This window comes from Ovis aries, chromosome 13 (assembly GCF_016772045.2).
Source record: "Ovis aries strain OAR_USU_Benz2616 breed Rambouillet chromosome 13, ARS-UI_Ramb_v3.0, whole genome shotgun sequence".
Classification (NCBI taxonomy): domain Eukaryota; kingdom Metazoa; phylum Chordata; class Mammalia; order Artiodactyla; family Bovidae; genus Ovis; species Ovis aries.
The window spans coordinates 25118548-25139243 of NC_056066.1; the positions used below are offsets into that span (position 1 = coordinate 25118548).

The 20696-nt window shown below is 40.5% G+C and overlaps 2 protein-coding genes across 14 annotated transcripts in view; one reads left to right on the plus strand and one right to left on the minus strand.

Annotated features, from left to right (window-relative positions):
• The window catches only part of PRTFDC1 (phosphoribosyl transferase domain containing 1), a 101360-nt gene that overhangs the window by 73176 nt on the left and 7488 nt on the right, over window positions 1–20696 (minus strand). For all 10 annotated transcript variants that reach the window (XM_042230535.2, XM_027976630.3, XM_027976629.3 and 7 more), the window contains exons 2-3: window positions 18480–18586; window positions 11211–11394 (exon numbers count right to left, since the gene is read on the minus strand). In XM_042230535.2, coding sequence (XP_042086469.1) covers window positions 11211–11394; window positions 18480–18586 — 291 coding nt within the window. The remainder of the gene's footprint in view (window positions 1–11210; window positions 11395–18479; window positions 18587–20696) is intronic.
• The window catches only part of THNSL1 (threonine synthase like 1), a 138753-nt gene that overhangs the window by 32067 nt on the left and 85990 nt on the right, over window positions 1–20696 (plus strand). Inside the window, exon 2 of one of the 4 annotated variants that reach the window (XM_060397356.1) lies at window positions 5707–5811. The exons of 2 other annotated variants lie outside the window; for them this stretch is intronic. The gene's annotated coding sequence lies outside the window, so the exon portion shown is untranslated. Of the gene's footprint in view, window positions 1–5706; window positions 5812–18016; window positions 18112–20696 lie in introns of all 4 variants that reach the window. One more of the 4 variants, XM_060397355.1, reaches the window with a different exon arrangement.

The following is a 20696-nucleotide window of genomic DNA, read 5'->3' on the forward strand; positions in this document are numbered from 1 at the left end:
TCTGCATACTTACTGCAGTATTATTCACAATAATCAGTACAGAAACAACCTATGTGCCCACTGATAAACATGGATAAAGATGAGGATATGGTAAACACACACACACACACACACACACACACACACACACACACACACACAGAGTGAAATATTATTCAGCCATAAAAAAGAATGAAACCTTGCCATTCGCAACAATGTAGATGGAATTTGAGGGCATTATGCTAACTGAAATAAATCAGAAAAAGATAAATATTACATGATGACTTATGCATGGAAACTAAAAAACCTCGGTGATACAGAGAACAGATTGGTGGTTACTAGAGGTGTGGATGGGTGGGTGGGCAGTAAGAGGTGGAAGAAATGAAAAAACAGTTCTTATCTTTGTTTTTATTAAAATAAATTGAAAAAAAAAGAAAGGAGGCATTCAGGCCCCCTTACTATGTGGAAAACTTACAGTGACAGGCTTTGCAGGGTGAAGTGAAAACACTAACTCTTGGGATGCTGGGTCTGGTTTATCTATCCCTTACCCATTCCTCACTAGCTTGGATGACAAAGGATGACTTAAAGCCTTTGTTCTGAACTCTGGGAATGAAAGAGAAGAACTCCTCTCATGGGAATAGGTCTGTGGCCAACTCTTTGCTCTAATGAGCCTCTTTAATAAAGGTGCCAGCATCCCCAGGGGCCCACATACCCTGCATGGCAAACGTCTCAGTCCCATTGCAGCCCACTCTGCATTCTATTTTATGTCCAGAAAGCTTCCTCTCGGTGCTGCCAACACACAGGAATTATTGATGAATACAAGCAGGGCATGTACAAGGAGCACAGGGAAGGGATCCAGGGCAACTACGACGCCTCAAATTAAATTCTCGGTTTGTAAAGACTTGAAGTTCGATGAAGATTTTACTTTGCTCACAGGTTAGTTATTGAAATGGTGGAACATGAAGAAATCAGAGTATAGTTCCCTGAATCACACTTTATCCTCACGTTGGATTGTACACAGATTGAAGCAGCTTTAAATCAAGGCAGCATTTCAGAGGGAATAAAAGGAAAAGACTTGCAAATAATACGTCCACATACAAAAGAGCTGGCCCTTGTTAGCACCTACCAATATTCCATCCGACTTCTCTCATATCCTCCCATTTCTTTACCCCCAAGCGCCTTAGAATAGATGTTTTGAAAGGCTTCCCACCCTTACCCAGAAAGAGCTTCTTCAGTACACACTAAGGTGGGGAGTTCAACTGGCAGCTGAATGATGCCCGTTTCTCTTTAATTCAAGACTACAGCCTCCAGAGTTGGCAGGGAGCTTGGAGTTCAAGGTTTCTTGGAGATTCTGCTAGGTCTGCCTTCCCAAGAGCAGCAGCTCTAACTGAATCCAGAGAGGAAGCAGGTGGAATGAATGTTCTAACCTTTTGGAAAATCTCCATGGCGGAGGGGGCAAAGATGAAAAAAAAAATCATAATTTCCCATCATTTACAAAAAAAACCCCTGTGAATATTCATTATTCATTTTTCCTGGAGGGCATTTCATAGTTTATTAATATCAAACATAACACATGTCAGAAAAATAAGCAGTTAATTGTCTATTTATAGATTTTGCCATTCTTCCAGCAGTTATAGGAGTTGGCTTAACCTAGGTATGTAAATCAAAATAAACCTCAGGAAAAAATTAAGCTGATTCATTTGGTGAAATTTCCCTCCTTTTAGCCTAATACATCTCAATACATCAACACATCTCTAGATTCACAGTATGATTTAGTGGTCACAATCTTGGGCTCTGGAGTTGAACTTGGGTTTGAATATTAGTCCTATTACAAGCTGTTCCACCTTTGGCATGTTACTTAACAGCCCAGGTCTCATCATCCTCTGTAAAATGGGTATAACAATGTTACCAACTGTTACTCATTTTCCTTCTCCTACTGAATCAATCAAGTTCAGAGACTTCTTTATTCCATTTCATCCTTTCTATTTGCTGGGAAGGTATACATAATATATACTATATTCTTATTCTTTCAGTGGTTACACCTAAACTTTAACAGGTATTCCTAACTGAAATTTTGTAAATCATAAACCTCTCTATACTTCTCCTAAACCATAGAAAACCTTAGAATGCTTTTACTCTGGTCTTTTAAAACTGACTGTGAGCTGGTATTTATTCCACCTTGATTGTTTTCCCATAAAATGGGTCATAGTCAGTACTATTATTTCACCAATTATTATCTGAACCTCTCTTTGCTGATTTACCTACATGCCTGTCAATTCATTTCCATTATGTTTATTCATTTCAGTCGCTCAGTTGTGTCCGACTCTTTGCAAGCCCATGAATCGCAGCATACCAGGCCTCCCTGTCCATCACCAACTCCTAGAGGTCACTCAAACTCATGTCCATCGAGTCCATGATGCCATCCAGCCATCTCATCCTCTGTCATCCCCTTCTCCTCCTGCCCCCAATCCCTCCCAGCATCAGAGTCTTTTCCAATGAGTCAACTCTTTGCGTGAGGTGGCCAAAGTACTGGAGCTTCAGCTTCTGCATCAGTCCTTCCAAAGAAATCCCAGGGTTGATCTCCTTCAGAATGGACTGGTTGGATCTCCTTGCAGAAGGGACTCTCAAGAGTCTTCTCCAACACCACAGTTCAAAAGCATCAATTCTTCAGCACTCAGCCTTCTTCACAGTTCAACTCTCACATCCACACATGACTACTGGAAAACTATAGCCTTGACTAGACGGACCTTAGTTGGCAAAGTAATGTGTCTGCTTTTGAATATGCTGTCTAGGTTGGTCATAACTTTTCTTCCAAGGAGTAAGCATCTTTTAATTTCATGGCTGCAGTCATCATCTGCAGTGATTTTGGAGCCAAAAAAAAAAAAATAAAGTCTGACATTGTTTCCACTGTTTCCCAATCTATTTCCCATGAAGTGATGGGACTGGATGCCATGATCTTCGTTTTCTGAATGTTGAGCTTTAAGCCAACGTTTTCCCTCTCCTCTTTCACTTTCATCAAGAGACTTTTTTTAGTTCCTTTCACTTTCTGCCATAAGGGTGGTGTCATCTGCATATCTGAGGTTATTGATATTTCTCCCGGCAATCTTGATCCCAGCTTGTGTTTCTTCCAGTCCAGCATTTCTCATGATGTACTCTGCAGATAAGTTAAATAAGCAGGGTGACAATATACAGCCTTGACGTACTCCTTTTCCTATTTGGAACCAGTTTAGGCATTATCTTATCAAAAATTACCTCTCCTCAATTTTTCTCTTTCCTTATGGAATTCCTCGGTAACATCTTTTGTATCTTCTCACTCAACTTTTCATGTCTCCTATCTTCTCTCATATTTCATCTCTATCCATGCTACCTCCTGGATCATTTTTTCAGATCTGTCTTCCAGTTCAAAATTCATACCCATAAGAACTTCAATCTGCTGCTTATCCTGTTATTTGAGTTACTTTCTTATCTGTTCAATCGGTATCTTTCTCACTGCTAGACATTCTGTTCTTTCCTGTCCAAAAGTTCTCATTTATTTTTTTCTTCTTGTGTTATCTTTTATGTAAATCCTTTTATGTCTTTAGTCAAAGTAACTATAATTATTTTATATTATCTTTCACATAGCTTGCTTACCTATTTTTGCTATTTACTTTGCCAGCCGATCTTGCCTGTGATTGTGAGCTCAGGTTAAGTGAGGTATATCTGTAGGAATCTGGCTGAAGTTAAGGTATTTCCTCCACAGAGGTTTTCCACTTGCTTCTACCAGGTGTCTTGTGGATTTTGTGGTCTGAGACCAATTTTAGTATTAAGTTTTCTGGCTGGAGTTTCCCAGATGATACAGGTAAAGTAAATGAAAACCTCAGACTCACACGTGGTACAGATTCATGTTTAAAAGTTCTCACAGGATATTTACTGTCCCCTCTAGGGCAGGCCAAGAATGACAAGCTAGCTTCTTAGTGTCTCCCATTACTAGAGGATGGATTTTTTTTTTTTTTTTTTTTTTTTAGCAAGGGCATATATTTTTGAAGGCAATGGCTTTGCATGAGGGTCTCATCTAATGTCCCATCTGATTCAAGTCCAAGGCTTTGCCACCTGTCTCTGCATGGGGGTTAAAGTCAGATTACTAAGACAACTCCCAACCCGCACTCCTAGAAGCCCCCGGTGCACATTCATGCTTAGATTCTCAGACTCTTCATTTCTGCCTTGGATATCCCCTACCTTCTATGAACTCCAATAAGCATTTAAAAGGCTTTTTAGAGACTTCCCTAGCAATCCACTGGTTAAGACTCCACGGTTTCACTGCAGGGGGCTGTGGGTTCAACCCTCTGTCTAAGAACTAAGATCCCTTGTGCCACAATCAGTAAATAAGTGACTAAAAATTTATTATTATATTCACCTAGTATTATTAGATGTTTGTAGCAAGAGAATTTTCAAGATGCTTATTCCATAAAACTGCCACAATTAAATTTATTATTTGGGTTGTTAACTATTTGAATGTATTACTTTGAGAAAAAGAAAATATTTTTTTAATGTGTAATGTAATGGTGTAACACAAATAAGTGCTCACATAATGCAGTGTTATCTTTGGGTTATTAGATCAGCTGAAAAATCAGGCCCCTCAAATAAATAAATTCTTTTGAGAAATAATTGAAATTAGATTCTTTGCTAAATAAAATAAACACTGAATACTCTCACAAGTTTTGTTGATCTTTTAAGACAAACTACAAAGTATAGCCTCCTGTGGGCACATGGAATGTAATACATGCTCTAAGTTCTCTCTCTCATGCAACTTCTGGATTTTCTCAAGTAATGTCACCATTTCCTAAAGGCAAATTATTGCATAATGATAATAATAACTGTATATGTGAACTTAATGTTTGTCTTATATATTTTTTAGAAGAAAAATACAACCAACTCCTTTAATAAATGTTAGCAAACATATCAATACCTCATGAAACAGTAAAATTTTGTGGAAAATGTGATATGTTGCAAAGGGCACAAGCTTGAGAGATAGTCTGGCCTCTAGTGCTTTCTCTACTATTTACTGGCTGTGTGACCTTATATGAATGAGTTAATTAAACTTTCTGAGCCTCTTTTTCTTCACCAGTTTAAAAAAAAAAAAAGCTGAGAGATATTTGGCAGAGCTGCAGTCAGGATTAAATGAGATTAAATTAATTAATCTAGCAAGAGCTAAGTGAGAACTACTGAACAGAGGGACAGAAGGGAAAACGAAAGAAGGGAAGGAGGAAGGAAACCTTGAAACGTTAAGGAATCTAGGCCGCCAGCGCCTCTCACTTCATTTAAAATCCAGGAGTCTGTGGGCCATGCTCTCCAATAAATTAGCCTAAGGCTAATTTCTAAGTAATCTTCGTCTAGATGGGTATCGTTCAGCAAATTCATTTCATGTCTCATGGGAAGTGTAATACAACACAAAGACAAGTCAAATTGCCTTGAGACGTCTGACCCATCCATACCCTAGGAAGGTCCCTTAGTACACTTAAGTGGAGGGCGTAAAACAACTGGGTCCCCTCCTAGAAAAAGGGCCCCTTGAGTGACCTCCAAATGCCAATGGCTGTGACAAGGAGACACCGCTTCTCAGTAAACGGAACTTCCAACGTTTTCCTCAAACAAATAAAAGAATCACAGAGTAGAAGCATAGGAGGGAGTAAACCTACATGATGCTTTCGCCCAGCACCCGCAACAGCCCACAGAGTCCTGACTGCCCCCCAGGAACTTCTGCAGGAATGAAAAGAATACCTCAGCGGCCGTTGTTTCTGCCAAGATGAGTCGGCTTGGAGGTATGCGGGAGCACCAGACACCCTCAGAGGAAAATGAGTTAGTCCTGTTTCCCTTCCTTGGTGGTGTTATTAGCTTGGGCTTTGAATGGCTCTCTGTCCTCAGGACTGTGGAAAGAGTTCGAGTGTGTAAAGGGGTGGTCAGCTCAAGACTAATCTGAAGGCACTGAATCCATCTCGGGATGAGGACAGCTTACGTGCTGTGAGCAGAGAAAGCTGGGCTGTTTGCCTGAGAGCCTGGTCTATGAGTATGGTTTTCTATCCATTTCTGAGAGGGTATTTAATCAGGGGCAAAGCTTGCTCTGAGTGAGCAGGCAGGCTTTTATGTGAGGTGATCGATCCGCAGATGATCTGCGTCACCCAGGTGATGGACAAGAGGAAGGACATTTTGTAAGAAGGGAAGAGGAGAGATGCCACAGTTATGCTTGGTTGCTTCATGATTTAAAGGTGGGACAAACACTAAAATGTGTGTGTAAGAACCGATGCTGGTGATAAACATTTAAAGTCTATTCTCGCTTCCACCTTCATCATAACCCTGGGTAGGAGCCTCCACAGCCTGATCCCCAGGAAAAATAATGTTGATTTGAATATATCTGTTCATTGCTTTAAAAAAAACTTTTTTTGGCTGTGCCACACAGCATGTGGGATCTTAGTTCCCTGAAAAGGGATCAAACCTGCACCCTCTACATTATAATCGAGAAGTCTTAACCACTGGACTAGCAGGGAAGTCCAAAAATATCTGTTTAGATGCAGCAAAAATGATCACAATATTCCTGGAGCTATATACATACAAATGTTTGTTCAGAACTAGCAACAAACAAACAGGATACATTATAAGAAGTGTTAGAACGTGTGCCTCTAGGTTAAAACACTGATAAAATAGAGGATGTTTAGAGAAATGGATGGTGAAAAGCAGTAACACTGTTTAATCTGACATGGATCATAATGCTATTAGTTTCAGCAAGATTGACCGTATTCTGGACCATAAAACAAGACTTAAAAAATGTAAAAGAAGTGAAGTCATACAAAGTACTCTTTCTGCAACAGAATTAAACTAGAAATCATGCAGAGCTATCTCTGGAAAATCCCCAAATATTTGGAAATTAAACAGCAAGAAATAATCCATGAATGAAAGAGGAAGTCACAAAGGAAATTTGAAAATAGTTTGAGTTGAATGAAAATGAAAACAATATAACAAAAATTTGAGGATGTAACAGTTAATATCACATGACCAATAACAAGGTAAGAATATTTTCTTTCACTATTTCTATTCAGAATTGTACAGGAAGTCCTAGCCAGTGCAGTAAAGCAATAAAATGAAATAAACACACAAATTAGAAAGAAGGAAGGAAAACCATTATCTTCATAGAAAAACCCCAAAGCATCTACAAAAGAGCTATTTAAACTAATGAGAGTTTTGAAAAGTCAATTTTTTGTGTTCAATACACAAAATTTCTATGTACCTGCAACAGACAATTAGAAATTGAAATTCAAGGAAAAGTTTGCCATAGTGAAATAGTGAAACCAAGGGCAGTCATCAGTTGGATCCCTTAAACTATAACTTGCTCCATAAATAACATCCTGTAACTGCCTTTCCTGACTAAGCGCTCTTTAATTGTTTTGAAAATTGCACACCCTCCAAGGTCCACATCGCTTAGACAATATATCACTAGACTCCTTTCAGCAGCCCCTACAGATAACACATCTGACACATGGATTGCTACAGTACAGCTGTTCTTTCAGGGGCAGAGAGTTAGTCTTTTCCAAGTCAAACCAGTCAAGATCCCCGACCCTTAAACTAGTCTAGTGGCAAGACCTGATGGATGACCTTTTGACATCATAGGACCAAAACCCCCACTCTCAGATCACCCTAACACCATTCTCTGTGCATGCATCCCGGAAGGAACATGTAACTCCAACACTCCTGTACAGGACATCAATTACAGGTTATTCTGTAGACATCAACAACATGATTTTTAAACTTACATAGAAAGATAAACTTTCATAAACAGCTATGAAAAAGAACAAAGTTGAAGGACACATACTCTCTGACTTCCAGACTTCTGTGCAGACATAGTAATCAAAACAGTGTGATACTGACCAAAGAATAAGCATAGAGATGAGCTGAACTGAATAGAGTGCTCAGAAATAGACCCACGAATATACAGTGAACTGATTTTCAATAAACGATCAGAGGCAATTTGATGGAAAAGAATAGTTTTTTCATCAAATGATCTTGGAAAAATTGGACATTCACTTGCAAAAAGAAAAAAAAAGAAATATTGATCTGTACCACTTTAATAAATTAATGGCAACCCACTCCAGTATTCTTGCCTGGAGAATCCCATGGACAGAGGAGCCTGGCTGGCCATGGTCCATGGGGTTGCAGAGAGTCGGACACTAAAGTGACTAAGCTCGAATGCACAACATGAATTATATACCTAGATACACCTAGAAATCTAAAACTAGGAAAGTTCTCAAAGAAAACAGAGGCTAAATCTTCATGACCTTGAATTAAGCAAAGATTACTCATATACACAAAGATTTAAGCAAAGATTGCTTACAGACACAAAAATTATGATCTACAAAAGAAAAAATGATAAAGAAGAGTTTATAAAAATGTTTAAATTATACCCTTTAGAAAAAAAAGCACTCTAATGAAAACAAAAATAACAACGCACTGAAAGGAAAATACATTCAAAAACATATTAATAAAGGATTGGTAACAAAAATATGTAAGAAACTTAAAATTCAATAATAAGAAACAACCCAGTTTTTTAAATGAGCAAGATATTTGAATAAACATTTCATCAAAGAAACTGTATAAACAACAAAAAAGCAAATAAAAGGATGCTCAACATCATTATTCACTGGGGAAATGCAAATTAAAACCACAGCGAGATACTATTGGTTATCTGAATGGGTAAAACAAAAAAAGGAAAAAATAAAGAAATATTGACAATACCAAGTGTTGCCAAAAGTGTAGAGCAACTGGAACTCTCATATAGTCCTGGTGGGGGAGCAAAATTATTCAATCATTTTGGAAAATAGTTTGGTAATTTCTTATAAATACTCCCCATATAACCTAGCAATCTCAAGACAAATTTGCTCAAGAGAAACAAAGACATAAGTACATACAAAAACCTGCATGTGAATATTTTGTTGTGCTGCTGCTAAGCTATGTCTGGCTCTTTGTGATCCCCGTAGACTGCAGGATGCCAGGCTCCCCTGTCCTTCACCGTCTCCCAGAGTTTGCTCAAACTCATGTCCATTGAGTCAGGGATGCCATCTAACCATCTCATCTTCTGCCACCCCCCCTTAGTAGCTTTATTCATAATCACCCCAGAAAGGAAACAAACCAAATATCCTTCAGCTGATGAATGATTTTAAAACTGGCATATCCATACAATGAAATCCTACTTGACAATAAGAAATGCATTATTGGGACATATAACAACTTTGATGAATTTCAAATGAAAGATGCTAAGCTTTACAGATTTACTAAGGCCACATAGTATCTGATTACATTATATGACATTCTAAAAAGAGCAGAACTCCAGGGAAAGAAACTGTATCAGCGGATGCCAGAGCTTGGGGGTTGGGGAAAGGATTAACTACCAAGGGACACAAGGACAATTTTTGTGATAAGGGCTGTTCTGTGTCTTGACTCTGGTGATTTACATGACTATGCATTTGTTAAAACTCATAGAACACCAAAGTGACAGAGGCAAATTCTATTGCATGTAAATTAGGCTCAAATAAACCTGACTTTAATTTTTTTTAAGATTTTAGAAGATTTTACAATAAGGATCAGAGTCAAGTAAGCGGGGGGAAAAAAATCTTGTAAAAAGGAAGCACATCCAATTAAAAAAATAAAATAAAATAAAAGTAAAAAAAAAAAAAAAAGGAAGCACAGCTACTTAAACTAGGATGAGAGACAGAGAGAAAAGATTTTCAAGAGATGAAATGAACAAATTAGAGTTAAGATGGCCACACACACCACACACACACAAACACACACACACACCCCAAAACAAAACCAAAACACAATTTTATCCTGACCTGAGAGGTCATCAGGAAAATACAGAGTATTTTAAGAAATGAAAAATTTACTAGATGCTTGAAAGCTGAAGCAACTGAGTCAAAGAAAGAGAATGGTAGCGTAGGCAGAATTTTAAGATGCCCTCCCATCCCTGTCCCCATGCACACACCCTTTGTGTATAATTTCCTCCACTTACCTGTGGGCGAGACTTGTAAATATGATGGGAATTTACTCTCATGATTAGGTGATTAGTCAACTGACTTTGAGTTCATCAGAAAGAGTTTATCCTGGGTAGACCTGACCTAATCAGGGGAGTCCTTTAGAAAGGAGCAGGGCCCCACTGGAGGGAGCAGTTCTCCTGCCCTGCAATGAACAGCCTATGCTGTTGTCCACGAGGCAGGGACCCCAGGGCAGCCTCTCAGAGCTGACAGTGAATCCAGTCTAGAGTCAGCAGGGAATCAGGGGTTGAAATCTGCTAATGATCAGTAATCTTGGAGAAGGACCCCAAATCCTAGAAGTGATCAAAGCCCCACCTAACACCTTGTTTTCAGTCTGGAAAGATTCTGAGCAGAGAACTTCTGACCTAGAGAAACTGTAGGATGATAAACATGTGTTGGTTTAAGCCACTAAGTTTGTGGTTATTTTGTCCCAAAGCAATGAAAACACACTTCAAAGCTAGTGATTTGGGCTTCCCTGGTGGCTCAGATGGTAAAGAATCTTCCTGCAATGCAGGAGACCTGGGTTCAATCCTTGGGTCGCTAATATTCCCTGGAGAAGGGAATGGCAACCCACTCCAGTATTCTTGCCTGGGAAATCCCAAGGACAGAGGGGCTTGGCAGACTACAGTCATCGAGTCACCAAGAGTCGGACACAGCTGAGTGGCCATGAAAACCCAGCACAGACTTGTAGGAGCCTTCTCTTGGAGATTCCCTGGTCTTCTGTCTCACTGCTCTTCTCATTGTCCCTACAGGTTTTAGTTCTTCATATCTGGGCCCTGACTACAGTCACTCAAGTACTAACGCTGGAGGGATGCCCTCATACAGATCTCCAGGGCCAAGAGCGATATCCAGAGCAGAAATATATCTGTATTCACTGGTCTTCCTTAATACTCTTTCTCCTCACATTTATTCGTGAGACTAGGCGCCAGGAAATAACCACTCAACTTTATAGCCATAAAAGAAAGCATGAATCATGCCTGAAGTTTCTTTCCCTGTATGAGCAATAGACAGGAGGGTCTCCCTGCCCCACCAAGAACATTATTAGAATGACAGGTTGTAGTATCTTGCAAATTAAAATAAAATACATCCTTCATTTTCATCACATTATTAGTTCTTTGCTTTTATAACACTGTTCATTCTAAACATCATATAATGAAAATGGAGTAAATCATAACTTACCCTGTAACTTTTTAGTCGGATGAAATCAACCTTCATAGAGACACATCTATCAGAGTTTCGACTGATGTTCTTCAGGTGTTCTACCAGATCTGCACAGAACTTGTAGCCTCCTTTGAGTACACACAGGACCATAATGTCACAGTATCCTATGTCTTTCATAATATCCTTAGCCAGCCGTTCAATTCTGAAAGAAGGGATTAAAAGACATTTAATTTCTGAGCATATTTGTTCCTTTCAAAAAAAAAAAAAACCTGTAAGATGTACTCTACATATTTGATTATGCAGGAGAAAAGTGGAAAAGGTCTTGGGAGACCAAAGCCTCCAGATAAAGAAGCTTTGTTAACGTCGGACAAAGAGAGAGTGTTCAAAACATATTTCTGATAACCATATCATCAGTAGTACATTTTTTCTCCTCTGTGTCACAAAAAAAATGACTAAGGTGTAAAACATGATGTCAAAGATCATGAAGGCAATTATTTGATCACTACAGAGCCTGGTTGTTAGCTTTAACAAGGCTATGATGGTATGTGGTGATATTATACTCACTTTAAAGCAAAGAAAGAGGAAATGGAGAATGACTCACCCACCTGACCACGTTCGACAAGACTAGAGGAAAAGTCAAGTCCGTAGTAACTATCAAAAGAATAATATTTGTCTTTTATTTACTGAAGATAGCATGTTACCTATGTGAAAGGTGCCCCAGACAATCTCAATGGACACCATTTCCATGGATCACAGTCTGAATGGTGTCTCCTGAAGTTCTTCAACCTTGGCTGGCAGCCAACACCTAATCTGGAAGTGTCATTGTATTTTCTCTCATTGTTTCAGATCTGTATGTCCATGGTCCATATATGCATACAACACTAAAATCTTGAATGCAGGCATGTTCTAAGGTGCATATTTTTTTAAAAAAATTCCCACTGCCACTTCAAACTGAATTAGATTTAAAACAAATGAACTGGGACTTCCGTGGTGGTCGACTGCCTGAGACTCCACACTCTTTTGTAGCGGCCCAGTTTTGATCCCTGGCCAGGGAACTAGATCCCACTCACAGAACAAGTTTGCATACAGCAACTAAAGATTCTGTGTGCTACAACTAAGACCCAGAGCTGCTGCTGCTGCTGCTGCCAAGTCGCTTCAGTTGTGTCTGACTCTGTGCAACCCCATAGACGGCAGCCCACGAGGCTCCCCCGTCCCTGGGATTCTCCAGGCAAGAATACTGGAGTGGGTTGCCATTTCCTTCTCCAATGTATGAAAGTCTAAAGTGAAAGTGAAGTTGGTCAGTCGTACTCGACTCTTGGTGACCCCATGGACTGCAGCCTACCAGGCTCCTCCATCCATGGGATTTTCCAGGCGAGAGTACTGGAGTGGGTTGCCCGGCCAGCCAGGTCTTAAAGAAATAAAACAGATGAACTGAATGATATGAAAAAATAAAATATTATATCATATATGTTCTATATATAATATATACTTTATACAATATATTTTTATATGCTTTTATATGGGTGTATATACATCCAAATGGGCTTCCCAGGTAGCACAGTGATAAAGAATCTGCCAATGCAGGGGACATAAGAGATGCAGGTTCGATCCCTGGGTCAGAAAGATCCCTTGGAGGAAGGCATGGCAACCCACTCCAGTATTCTTGCCTGGAGAATCCCCTGGACAGAGGAGCCTGGTGGGCTACAGTCCATGGGGTCTCACAGAGTCAGACACGACTGAAGTGACTTACCATGCATGCACACACGTGCATATACACACACACACACACACATGATATGACAACCATGGCTTCTCTAAAATATGATCAGGGAAGCATTAACGTCAGCATGCTAAATACTCTATAAAAAGGGACATTTGTTTCTGGTATGATGGAGTGAGGAGGTCAACACATCCTCTTCACAAAAAGCAAGTAGAAAGCTGAATGAAACTGTCAAAACCAACACTTTCAGCCCTCTGGAGACCCACCAAAGGCGTGCCCCAAACTGAGACCATTTATTCATGAAACTACTGAACACCAGGTAGAAAAAGAGCAGGTCTGTGGCATCCTTGTCTGAGAATGCTCCCATTCTCCCTGCCCCCAATCAGCTCTAATGTTTCACCAGGTAGTTCAACTGGGGTGGAGGGGGGGCACTGCTCACCTGGTAAGGAGCATAGCCAGCTAACATGGCCATCGTGGTAGCAAGTGAACAGGGAGGGCCAGGGGCCCGACCATCTTGAAGTTGCAGTCCTGTTCGAGCAGCTAACTGGCAGACCAGACATGGATTTGATAGGGAGTTCCGAGAGGTTACATTCATGGGAGGGGACCATAACAAACTCTTCACATATCCCAAGCTGACCAGAAGCTAAGGAAGCTATGCGTATGCACAGCAGAGACTAGTGTGGGCCCAAGCCACCCACACATCCCTGGATGGTAGAGCCTGTAAGCCTGTGCAGAAGACACACAAGAAAGCTTTGTGAAAAGTAAAAATCCAGGGAAGACTTGGAAAAGGCTGGAAAGACTTGGGAGACTGGGGTTGACATATATACACTGTTGATACTATGTATAAAATAGATAACTAGTGAGAACCTACTATATAACTCAGGGAACTCTACTCAGTGCTCTGTGTGACCTAAATGGGAAGGAAATCCAAAAGAGAAGGGATACACACACACACACACACACACACACACAGCTCATTCACTTTATTCTACAGTAGAAACTAATACAACACTGCAAAGCAACTATACTCCAATAAAAATTAATTAAAAAAGAAAAAAAAAGCCTGGCAATATGAATGTGTTCGCCAGGCCTCCACATACCTTCATCAGCAGAGGGTGGAAGCCTCACTATCTCTAGGGGTTTGAGAACAATCTCTAATTAATATTAGGCCGAAGACTAGGCTATTCAGACACAGGTGTGAACCCCAGTGAGCAAAACTTAAAAGGAAAAACAAGAAAAATAGATTGCACATCATCAATAGCTATACACCGCTGGGGAGACAGTCTTCGGACAAAAAAGGAAACAAACAACAAGAGCAGTGAGTCATAAATAGTTACAAATACGGTAGGGATTAAACCAAGAATATCAATCATGACTTTAAACGTGAATGGTCTAAAAACAGGCTTTCTGAGTGGTGCTAGTGGTAAAGAACCTGCCTGCCAATGCAGGAGATACAAGAGATACAGGTTTGACACCTGTGTCAGGAAGATCTCCTAGAGGAGGGCATGGCAACCCACTCCAGTATTCTTGCCTGGAGAATCCCCATGGACAGAGGAGCCTGGCTGGCTATAGTCCATAGGTCACAAAGAGTCAGACACAACTGAAGTGACTTAGCATGCACAGCATGCACACATGGTCTAAAAACATCAATTAAAGGCAGAGACTGTCAGAGTGGATCAAAAAATACCCGAAGGTATGTTGTCCACAAGTAATTCATCTTAAACACAAAGATCCAGATAAAAGACCCAGATTAAACAGATGGAGAAAGATGCACCATGCAAACATATCAACAGAAACCTGGAAAAGCTACATCAATTTCAGACAAAGCAGACTTCAGAGCAAGGAAATTGTCAGGAATAGAGGGTGACATTACTGTAATAAAAAGAGGTCAGTTCTCCAGGAAAACCTAACAGTCCTTCATGTGTCTGCACCTAGCAACAGACTGTCAAAAAGCTGACAGAACTAGAAGTAGATGAATCTACTAATGTAGTTGGAAACTTCAATATCCCTCTCTTAGTACATGACAGATCCAACAAGGCAGAAAACCAGTAAGGATATAAAGGAACAGTACCATATAACAGCTGGCCCTGGTTGACATTTACAGAATACTTCACCCAACGTTCTCCTTAAAGTATATCAATAATGAAAAGACAAGCCATATACTAGTGGGAAATATTTGCAAAGCATATGTCTGATAAAGGGCTGTGTCCAGAATATATAAAGAACTCTTACAACTCATTTAGAAGACAAACAACCCAACTGCAAAATTGCAAAAAAACTTAAATAGGCACCTCTCCAAAGAAGATGTATGAACAGCTAGAAAGTACACTAATCATTAGGAAAATTTGAAATCACAATGAAACTCTTTTATATATCCATGTTTTTGTTTTGTTGTCTTAGCCACTAGGTCATGTCCAACTCTTTGGCAACCCCATGGACTGTAGCCCGCCAGCCTCCTCTGTCCATGGGATTTCCCAGGCAAGAATACTGGAGTGGGTTGCCATTTCCTTCTCCAGGAGATCTTTTCAATTCAGGAATCAAACTTCTGTCTCCTGCATTGGCAGGCAGATTCTTTATCACTGAGCCTGGGAAGGCCTAGAATGGCTAGAGTTAAAAGGACAAACAATATGAAATGTTGGCAAGTATGTGGAGAAACTAGGGAGAAGAGCATGGCAACCCACTCCAGTATTCTTGCCTGGAGAATTCCATGGACAGAGGAGGCTGGTGGGCTACACTCCATGGGGTTGCAAAGAGTCGGACACGACTGAGCAATTGAACAACAACAACAACAACGTGGAGAAACTGGAACCTTCAAACGTTGCTGGTGGGAATGAAAAATGGTGTTAGCCATCTGGAAAGTGACTGGCAGTTTCTTACACTTACCATAAAACTTAGAATTCCTCTCCAAAAGCCCATCCAAGAGAAAGGAAAAGACGTGTCCACACAAAGACTTACATGCAAATGTTCCTGGAAGCATTATTCGCAGTAGCCCAAAACAAGAAATCTAAGTGTCCATCAATCGATGAATTGATAATCAGATTTTGATTTAATTTATATTTAAAGCTCAGAAAACACAAGTTTATAGAGGAAGAAATTAGATTAGTGATTGCCTGATAGTGTGAGTAGGAGCAGAGATTGACAACAAACTTTTGATTGACAACAAAATATTGTAAACCGGTGCTGGTAATTGTTGCCTAGCCATAAGAATGTACTAAAAATCACTGAGTCATTTACCTACAATGGGTGAGTTTTGTTGTATGTAAATTATATCTCAATAAATTCATTTTAAAGGTGGGGACGGGCATTCTTGAGGCCCCACCCCAGACCTCTGAATCAGAATTTCTTGACATAAAGCCTCCTGTAGAGGCAACTGGTAACCTTGCCAGGATTCAATCCTGTACTAGATCAGGATGCAATTAACTTAAGTCATAAATTAATTTTCAGATGAGAAAAGCCAGAATTTGTTTAAACCAGGGGGTTCCCAAATTCATGTGAAGACAAAGCACTTCTGAGAACTATTAAGAAGTGAATTGAGTACAAAGATGCCCACTGCACAGGAGAAGTTGGCTTAACTATCAAAGTCAAGCATATTTCTTCCCCATCCCTCCCCTTTCCTTTGCAAGAATCTGTATCCTTTTTTTTTTTCTGGCAGGAGAAATTCAGTAGACTGATTCTTAGGAAGCTGAATATATTTTATAAAATTTACCCCTTTTTCAAAATTAGGTATTTTTATTGTTTTCTAACCTTCCACCATATTTTATGTGTAATGCATTCATCATAATGGCTGAGGTTGGACTAAACAAAATATTGAGTTAATGCAGCCACTGAATCAAATTAATTTGGGAGAAATTTCTTTCCAAGCATGTGCATAAAAAAATGGATAAATATTCCATCCAATAGCGGAGACCACTTTTCCCCTACCGTATCAATAACAGGAGTTTTGCATTCATATTTGCCTACATTTGGAAAAGGAAAAATTCATTGAACAGCTGTTTTCCTTGGTGCCACAGTGAGTATCACTGGGCTTAGAAATCTGTCTCCCAATCTAGTAAAACAGAATAGTAGCAAGTATCGGATGTTCTCTAATGAAATGACTCAGGAATCTGCATCTTTAATATGAATTGCCAACTGGGAGGTTTGACAAGTTGGGAGATGCCAAAATTTTCACATTTATTTCTTCTCAGAACCTTTTTTCCCTCTAAGGATCAAAACTTGTACTCCGTGGAAGGCCACCTGAGGCTGTGGGAAATCCCAAACTAGATCTTATTTTAATAGCATTTTATAGTTTGAGAGAACACACAATATGCAGATCTTAAGCAATGGGAAATCTTAGAATTTGAGTGAAAGAATGACATTTCCTTTTGCTTACAGACAGGCATTGATGGTGAGATAACATCCTGGGAATAGTGACCAGTCGGTGCTTTTCAAACTTTCCTTTGGCTGAGGATCTATTTCATAAGTTAAATTTTAACTCAGAAGAAAGTCACAGTTTAAGAAAATAGAGGCAGAAGTACAAAGGCTTAAGGAAAAGGGGAGAGTGGGAGCCCCAAGTCTCAGCTTGCCCTTGTTTCTCAGAGCTTCTCCCACCCTGATTTCTGAGTGTCAAATACAGGAAGCTTGCTTTTCATATAAATGTGAAGGCTTACGTGTTTGATCTTGTGCTAGAAATCAAAAGTCCATGGAAAGGCAGGAGTCGGGGCATTAAGGCAGCTTTGTGGAAGGGATAAGACCTACAAGTGCTAACGCCTGTGGTAGGCTGAATTGGAAGAGGCTCTTACCCATTCCAGCATTCTCACCTGGAGAATTCCATGGACAGAGGAGCCTGGCAGGTGGCTACAGTCCATAGGGTCACAAAGAGTCAGACACAACTGAGTGACTAACTTCCTATTACTTCCTTTTCTCTGAAAACCAAGAAACAAATGAGGGTGACTTAGGGCCTTAGAAGAGGAGAGTCAAGTGGCTAGGAAGGAGCCAGAGGACACCTGTGTCAAGGGGTTCAAAAGAACGAGTAACAGGAGTGGAGAAACAGTTCCATGCTGCTGTTTTTAAGCTGGACATGTTTTTATTTCCAACACATTACTGCTGAAAACATCATTGTTCACAGACTGGCCAACCTGTGAGACGGGACTTATTCGAGATAAATGCAAATTGCAGGAAAAGCCAGGGTTTCAGGCGTATGGCCTGTGAAGGCAAATGAAGGTAAAGATCACCTCTTAACTCTCCCTGGTGAGAGTCTGTGAAAAATGTGAGACAAATGCTTTCCTGGCCCTCATTTTTATCGGTCTGTATAGGACATGGTTATTTTGAGGCTATCTATCTTTTGTATGTACAGCCGTTCCTATCTTACTATCTATAGTCATTACTATTTTTCGCATGTACAGCCTTCTTACTCTTTCCCCTGAACAAATATCCAAGGAAATCACAGATTTACTTTACTCCAATTTTTCTGTCCTATAAACATTCTATCCACCACTGTATAGAAGAGATTCCCAATAGGGTCCCTGAGCATATTGTCTGATTCACACAAGAGAGGACTAGAGAAAACGGACTCAGCCAAGAGCGCTCACCTGTCCACAATGATGCCATGAGGGATGAGCACGTATTCCAAGTCTCCATAGTAGTGCTGTGGGTACGTGAATAAGCTCAGATCATACCCTGGCCAGTCATCCATAATCTGCAAACCAATTGATTTTGGTTACAATATTTTTCATTGGAAATTTATTTTAAAAAACAAACAAACAAGAGCACGCTTTGTAAAAACGAAGACCATTGAAAACAAGAGAATAGGTCTGACGATCCATGTGGCGTTAAACTGTCTTCCGCCAACCTAGGAGAAGCCAGGTGGAACAAGCTAGTTTGTTTCCTGATGAAGGACCTACTGAAGTGAACAGGGAACGCCATTCCTGACTTCTGGCATCACAAGAGAAAATCCCGACCTACAGCTAACCTGACAGCACTGTAAGAGTGCACAAACAGGAAGATACAATGCATATTTACACTGTAAATATTATCATGAATATAAGCAACATTATTTTTGTAATTACAGGCATACCTCATTTTACTGGGCTTTGCAGATAGTATTATTTTTTTTTTTTTGCAAATTGAAGGTTTATGGCAACCTTGCATTGTCAGAGGATGCTTAGCACTTTTAGCAATAAAGCATTTTTAAATTAAGGTATGTACATTTTTTTTTAAGACACAATGGTATTGCACACTTAATTGACCACCGTATACGGTAAACCTAACTTTTATATGTACTGGAAAACCGAAATAGTAATAATCTGTGACTTGCATTATTGAGATATTTGCTTTAATTTGGTGATCTGGAACTGAACCCACACTGTCTCTGAGGTCTGGCCACTGACACAGACAGCATCACTCCACATTATTATAATACATTATTATATATACTAACAAGTCTATGCATTGCAATCACCTCACCTGCCTAGGAAAGGTTACCTACTAAAAGTACATGTCTCCTGGGGTTATTGCGCACCCAAACTTCTGAGTGGTTGGGTCATTTTCGTAAAGACTTCAAAAGGATGTGCTGTGGTGGGAACATCAGTCAGTCCTATTGGGAACCGATTGCTCCAGAAAACTGTTGTATTCAGATAGTGGACAGACTGCTAGCAAGCCTCCCTCTTGCTTAGGACTGGATGTGCAAGTCTGATGGTTAAGATAATAAAGAGGCGGGAGAGAAAATGCCAGTGAAGACCATGTTCCCTTTACTTTCAGATCATCCAGAAAGGCCCTCAAGCTAAACCATAGCTGAACTGCAGTCTCCAATTTTCTGCTTACTCCCACACACCTCCATCAGATTTCTCCATGCAGCTGTACGCTTTCAAGGTCTCTCCTAATGCAGACCTATCCTAATTTCCCAGTCCAATTCCCCATTCCTTGTCTTGTTCTCAGATTGGTCAAATCAGGATCCTCCAGTTCTGTGTTCTGTTCATCTGTTGTCTCTCACCTACACCCTCTCCCTGTCTAATCCACTCCCCCACCCGTATCCCAAACTCCACATCATCTGCAGAAACTCAGGACAGGCCCCAGTAATTGCCGGCTGTTCCCACCTCTGTGTGATCTTATCGCCCAAACTCCTTGTATCCCTCAGAGCTCTCTGCTCCTTGAGAAGACTCCTGTCTCTTCCTGCCTCTGGCTCCCTCATCTCATCTGTTTTCTATTGTTTTATAACCCATCTGTACTTCATCGAACGCTGGGATATCCCCCTGCTTTTCCCCTGCCTCCTCACCCGGAACTCAAAACCAGTTCTCTTACGCCCAGGTTTTGGAAGGGCCACAAAGGGTCCAGACTCCACCGACTCCCATCCTGGTTCCAGGCTCTGGAATGCTGGCCAGATCAAACCCATCGCAGATGAATCCCTTCCCTCTCAGTGAAGGGCAACTCTTCTCAGCTGCTGAGGTTAAAGCCGCAGAGTTGTAACTGACCCCTTTCTATCATCCCCCTCTTGCAAGCCAGCAGCGAATCCTATCATCAGCTCCTTCAGAATCTAACCAGGACCACCTCTCAGCAGGCTTCCCAGGTGACACTAGAAGTAAAGAATCCGCCTGCCAACGCAGGAGACATAAAAGACGGGTTGGACCCCTGGGTCGCAAAGATCCCTTAGAGGAGGGCATGGCAACCCACTCCAGTATTCTTGCCTGGAGAATCCCATGGACAGAGGAGCCTGGTGGGCTACAGTCCATGGGGTCGCAAAGAGTCGGACACGACTGAAGTGACTTAGCACGCACACACACCTCTCAGCATCTCCACTGCCCCACTTCCAG